Genomic DNA, 6,812 nt, shown 5'->3' on the forward strand with positions numbered 1-6,812 from the left:
AGATTTCCAGTCGGTAGTCACACTCGTAATTTAAGCTCTGTTACCGCTTTACTTATTCACCACAGAACCAGAGATTGTAAGGAAAGTCTTTGTAGTGTCAGGCGAGACAAATTATTTTCAAAATCAAATGTTCAAATGTGTGTGAAATCTTATGGGCCTTAACTACTTAGGTCATCAGTCCCTAACCTTACACACTACTCAACCTAAATTAACCTAAGGACAAACACACCCACCATGCCCGAGGGAGGACTCGAACCTCCGCCGGGACCAGCCGCACAGTCCATGACTGCAGCGCCCTAGACCGCAAATTATTTTCACTACCATTGCAAATAGAGAAATACGGGATGGATTCGAAATAATATGGGACACTGAATCTGAAAAAAAAGAGTAGTCAATATACGAGGTTTCCAGGGAAATGCGGGATAGTTTGCAAAGCTAGTGCCATTCGCGCAAGCGCCAACAACGAAGTAACCGACACGCAAGTGACGTCACAACTCTTGGTGCCGTCGCACTGTTTCCGACGGACGGTCGCAGTGTGTGCTCAGAGGTTTGAACTTTTTTTTTTTTACCTTCCGAGTAGCAACTCGATTTTTCCATCAATAGCACATAGTTATAATCTAGATAGAACTGAATAAAAGAATACAGAAATGCATATCTACAAGTAGAGAAAGCTCAAACCGTCACAGCTGTTTTCACTATATTTTTGCAACAATCAGATGAATAGGTAGTAAAAATTGTGATTAGTTACAGTTCACACCATCCCTGGAATATCTTCAGAAACAAGACACAAAAATAGAATATGTACACCACTGAAACCTACAGATTGTGCCCAGCACTCTGGAGCTATCGAAAAAGGGGATACAACCCATCCCGACCAATGCTGTTAAAAGTTACAAATGATGGATTGCAAAGATTTAAAAGCATAGACGAATGTTGAGAAACAAACGACTGTAGCGCAGAGAAAACAAATCGTCGATACACATCACATAAACCCATATTTAGAACGTCAAATATAAAATTTGTATCCTCTACTTAAGCTGACTAATATAGGCCAACTGAAGAATAGGATACAACCTTGGTAGTTCAGCTGGGGTACAGGATCCCAGTGTTATGCAGGGCGCCTTTTCTGCTTTTCCTAGTACCAGTACCCTGTTCTTCGGCTGACCTACACAGAATACGATACGAATCAAATGCAGAGCAAACAGCAACTGGAACGACTCACGATCTGACAAAAGGGGTCTAGTGTAGCATGGGATACAACCCGTCGGCTTTGAACAGTGACGTCACAAGTCACCAGAGAGCATGTATTACAAAGATGAAAGAGTTGAGGAGAATGTTGAGAAACAAAGGAATGCGAGAGAGATAAACTTTATTTCACATATGTAAGGGCCAGTAGTATTTTCACGTTAACGATATCGCGTGTTTGTATCTTAGTATTTCTCCGCAAATTACAATGGAAAGAAATGAATGAAATTACTAGCAAAGAATACATCACGTTACATGTATGTCAGTTGTATCTCGAAAGTCTTTCGAACTGTATTGCTTAAGTGCAGTACGGGATATAAGTTCAGCATAGTCGATTTCTTAGTTTCAACTAGCATTGCTGTCCTGTTGTTCACTTGAACTATGTATCCCCTGCTTCACTAAACCGCAAATGAAACCCGATACAAATTAAAAGCTCATTCGAAGTGTGTTGCTTAAGTACAGTCCGGAATACGAGTTTGTCGTAAGGCGATTTCTTCGTTTTCACTAGCATTACTGTCCTGTTCTTCACCTGAACGATGTATCCTCCGCTTCAGTAAACCCTAAGTGGAACACGGGATACAAATCGTAGATGTGCTGTTTATTTCGTCTCCGCTATTACTAACATAAAGTAGGATCAGTTTATTCTATCTCGTGAGATTTTTTTTTTTAAAAGCCAAAAAACACTTATCAGCTACTGAAGCATCTGTATCTTCTAATGGGTGCGGGAGTTCCGACTCCTGGGGAGGTGGGTGGGTGTGAGTCGGAACTCCCGCACCCATTAGAACATACAGATGCTTCAGTAGCTGATAAGTGTTTTTTGGCTTTTAAAAAAAAATCTCACGAGATAGAATAAACTGATCCTAAGATACAGATGCTTCAGTAGCTGATAAGTGTTTTTTGGCTTTTTTAAAAAAAATCTCACGAGATAATAAACTGATCCTACTTACGAATAGGTGGAAATACACGTACGTTACATTTGCAACCTGTTTCATTTTATATGTTTTGATTGTTTATTTAACCTTTGTGTTTCACTTGTCTTTTGCTTTTTATTGATTGCTTAATAAAGTAGGATCAGTTTATTCTATCTCGTGAGATTTTTTTTAAAAGCAAAAAAACACTTTTCAGCTACTGAAGCATCTGTACCTTAGGATCAGTTTATTCTATCTCGTGAGATTTTTTTTTAAAAAAGCCAATAAACACTTATCAGCTACTGAAGCATCTGTATCTAATATCAAGCGAACGCTTTTAGATTCACATTCAATTATTTTAATGATAGCGCTTATTAAAACACAGAACTGCTTTATTATCTATGCCTCGAAGTGAAGACATTACTATCTATGACTAAGGAATGACGTCATTGTTCAAAGCCGACGGGTTGTATCCCCTGCTTCACTAGACCCGACAAAGGTATAATTCAAAACATGTACACAAACGATTTAAAATTACCACAAGCGACAAGAACCGTACTCAATATCTGTCTCTTAATAATATATTTCCATTTACGATAATGATGCTTCGCCATAGAAGATAACCGATTTAGTATTTATGACTCGAAAATAAACAAATAAATATCTATGAACAAAATATGACGTCATTGGTCAAAGTCGATGAGTTGTATCCCAGTCTTCGGTTGACCCAGTACTCTTAAGGAACTTAACAGTCACTTGACAAAGGCATATAGCTTTGGTAAATAGAAGAGAAATAGCTGATTGAGGAAGGTGGTGTACCATACTCAGCAAAGTCTTCAGAAAGCCCAACCGTTCGCAGTGAAATCTGGGACACATAAACAAGATGTAGTTGACATCAGCTTCCGACTCAGGTTCACACTCACATGCCGGCGAAGCGTAAACGCTGATTCGGTGTAGAGGTTAAGGAAAAGAGGCGTGTTTGAAACGAAGTCTTATGAAAGTAGAAATCGTGTATCGGTCTTCATGTGTCCTTATGAAACAATTCTGTGAAGGATTCCGAGGTTGAAGCGCTGCGTAATAACCGCCTTTCGTTTGCTGGGAAACGTTTCACATCTGTTGCCATTATTGGTTGGCGTGACGCTTGACCTCACGTAGGTAGGCTGTGTAAGGTAATTCTAGATCCAGGACAGTGCCTAAAGATGTCGCTTGCTTGGCCAATGCATCAGCTTGCTCATTATATAGGATGCTTGTGCGGGAAGCCACCCACAGCATATGGATTGGTGCTCCAAATATATTCCGAAACTGCATACAAGAAATAGCGGTTACATGTTTCGTTTCTTCCCCGATGTTGAATATTTTGAAGGATGGTTTGAGAATGGCTCTGAGCACTATGGTACTTAACTTCCGAGGTCATCAGTCCCCTAGAACTTAGAACTACTTAAACCTAACTAACCTAAGAACGTCACACACATCCATGCCCGAGGCAGGATTCGAACCTGCGACCGTAGCGGTCGCGCGGTTCCAGACTGCAGCGCCTAGAACCGCTCTGCGGTTTGAGAATCAGAGACGGTTAATATCTTTGGGAAGGAAGTGGAAGAGGCAAACTCAAGAGCTTCCAGAAGTGCCAGTCTCCGCCGTAAATGTAGAAGGAGAAAATACAGGGAACTGCAATCTCTCTACAGAAAAATCTGCACATTTTAAAAAAAAACTGCTCAAGTGTATATGGAACATAACTGTTTTAAAGAAATATTTGGTTGGAGGATTTAAGCTGTGAAAGCTTTATTGTGTGCTGTAGAAAGACTCCTGAGAGCGGGAAGTAAAGTTCTCGTAACGCTTCGTGAAGGGAGTATGTAATGTTCGTAACCATATTTATTTGCTTTATTCAACCGTAGACAATAAATTTTGTACGGACCTTGTATATAGTATATGCCATTTGATTTGTATCAGTCACCAGACTGACGCAAAATCAATATTCAACTTTATTGATTTTTTTGTTTCCGCTGAGAAAAGTAAGAGGCTCCTGCGCCGTCTTTAATGTCACGCCATCTTAACGACTGCTCTTTCTGCGCCAGGTCAGAGAGAAAAACAATAAAATATTTACGGCGGTAGAAAGGAAGATTGCTCTTTCGTTTCGACAGATACTTGATCATTAGGGAGATTCTGAAATTTTCATTCCACTGTTACACACCTCAAATGTTTTCTGATCCTTAGATTGCCACGATGGCGTGTGTATTCTGAAGAAGAATAGAGAACGTGTAGAATAAGAGAGTGACGGTACTGCGCAGAGGCGCTTAAAACTCCTTCCACCAGTATATACTTTGCTGCTCTCGAATTAATCAGGTAGACGCCCCCTCGCAGTACTTGAAACAACAGATCAAAGCTCCAAGTTTAATTCCGCGCAAGTTTCGTAAGAGCTACCGGAGAATCACAAGCAGAATTCGATACTTTACCGCCATCGACGAGTTTACATCGAATAAGAACCGGCTCTAAAGTCTGGACTGTGGAAAAGGTCAGGCGTGAAAGTCGCCTTTGTTGAGGCTACATTGGATGGAACCCTTTGCTTCGGAATGAAGAAAGATGAAGGATGTGGTGGTGAAGTGGAGGAACCGAAGATGTGGACACAATCTCATCACCTGTCGTGGCGAGAGAGTGGTCAGAATCCTCTCAAGCTGAACATCCGCATCCTGAGCTTCTTTGGACAGTGGCCCTTGAGCGACTCCTGGCTGTACCGAGCCTACACCGTTCTCAGCTTGGTGTCCATAGCGGTCTCGTTGGCCATGCGCGTCGTGGGCACGTGCCTCCTGGAGGGCTTGGAAGAAGTCACCTCCGCCCTGACGGCATTCCTACCGATGGTCACCGGCTTGACGAAGGCGCTGCTCCTCCTGTGCTACCAGCCAGACTTCAACCGGCTCGTGCATCGCCTCGACGCTTTGATCCTGGAACAGGGAGGGTCCTGGGGTCAGATGAAGTCTGTACCTGTCTTCGAGGAGGCCCACAGGCGGACACTGGTGATGACAGTACTGGTGAACCTCTACTTTGGGGTGGTGAGCGTCTACTGGCCGATGGTGCCGCTACTGGAGGACTCTGAGACCAGGCGACTGCCCTTCGTTCAGCTTCCTTGGTTGAAGGCTCCGGACGCCGTTCACTACTGGTTTGTGTTCTTCCTGCAGACCTACACGACGGAAGCCGCTGGCCTCATCACGATCAACGTCGAGCTGTACTTTTAAGGGGTGATGAGCCATATCTCTGCCCAGTTTGAGATACTAAGCTCCCGCCTGACCAGACTGTCTCGCAGCAGCGAGTACAGGAAGACTTCTTTCGATGATCGAGAACCAGTTGTCGAAAGGTCTTCAGGTATACATGAGGAGTTGTGTACCTGCATCAAGACTCATCGGAAGTTTCTGAGGTACAGTCTACAGTTTACACTATCTGATCAAAAGTATCCACACACCTATCAGTGAACATTAATATGGGGTGTGCCCACCTTTCACCTTTATGGTGGCTGCTAGGGACACATTCAACGATGTATCAGAATGTCTGTGGAGGATGACAGCCCTTCTTCCTCGGGGGCCGAAGTCAGAGAAATTACTGGTACCAGATGCTGGGGTCTGCAGTGAAGTAGGCCTTCGAACTCATCCCAAACGTGTTCCATTCGGTTCAGGCCAGTCCACTGCACGACTGTTATTGTCCACAAATCATTTCCTTACAGATGCCGCTTTACCAAAGGTGCATTGTCATGCTGATACAATGAGTTATCGTCTCCAAATCGTTCCTCTACCGTATGCAGTACAAAATGCTGTAAAATGGGTTCAAATTTTTCTGCATCTATCGTTTATGTAAGTACGATAAGAGGACCATGCCCTAATCGTGAAAATAACCCCATAGCATAACACTACCTCATCTGTACTGCACTGTCGGCCCTACACATGATTTATGTGTACCTTAAATGGTTCAAATGGCTCTGAGCACTATGGGACTCAACTGCTGAGGTCATTAGTCCCCTAGAACTTAGAAATAGTTAAACCTAACTAACCTAAGGACATCACAAACACCCATGCCCGAGGCAGGATTCGAACCTGCGACCGTAGTGGTCTTGCGGTTCCAGACTGCAGTGCCTTTAACCGCACGGCCACTTCGGCCGGCTATGTGTACCTACTCGATCACTGTACCCCATGTCTTTCAGCTGTCTGCACACCATCATTGTACTAGCTGAACTGTTGACGACGCTTTGCTATTCATGACTGGTCCCTTGCGCTTCTTTCACGCAATTTTTTACAGCAGCCCCTCCAATAGCCTGCCTGGCCAGCCACCCGTTCTAACACATTGCTTCCCGAGCGGGAAGGCATGCCGGTCCCTGGCAAGAATCCGCCTGGCGGATTAGTGTTGAGGTCCGATTGCTAGCCAGCCTGTGGATGGTTTTTAAGGTGGTTTTCCATCTACCTCGGCAAATGCGTGCTGGTTCCCCTTATTCCGCCTCAGTTACACTGTGTCGGAGATTGCTGTGCAAACATTGTCTCCACATATGCATGTACCATAATTACTCTACCATGCAAACCCTTCGGTTGACACTCATCTGGTATGAGACGTTCCCACGGAGGGTTCACTGGGGGCAGAACCGCACAATAACCCTGAGTTCGGTGTGGGGCGGCGGTGGGGTGG

General features: G+C 43.9%; 1 protein-coding gene across 1 annotated transcript; it reads left to right on the top strand.

Moving 5' to 3' along the window:
- The first annotated feature begins 4,720 nt into the window (after positions 1–4,720).
- Positions 4,721–5,380, top strand: LOC124716809. Its single transcript, XM_047243359.1, has one exon. It carries the CDS (start codon positions 4,721–4,723, stop codon positions 5,378–5,380), a length of 660 nt encoding a protein of 219 aa, XP_047099315.1.
- Positions 5,381–6,812: the final 1,432 nt, after the last annotated feature.

The sequence above is a fragment of the Schistocerca piceifrons genome, chromosome 9, assembly GCF_021461385.2.
Source record: "Schistocerca piceifrons isolate TAMUIC-IGC-003096 chromosome 9, iqSchPice1.1, whole genome shotgun sequence".
In the NCBI taxonomy this organism is placed as follows: domain Eukaryota; kingdom Metazoa; phylum Arthropoda; class Insecta; order Orthoptera; family Acrididae; genus Schistocerca; species Schistocerca piceifrons.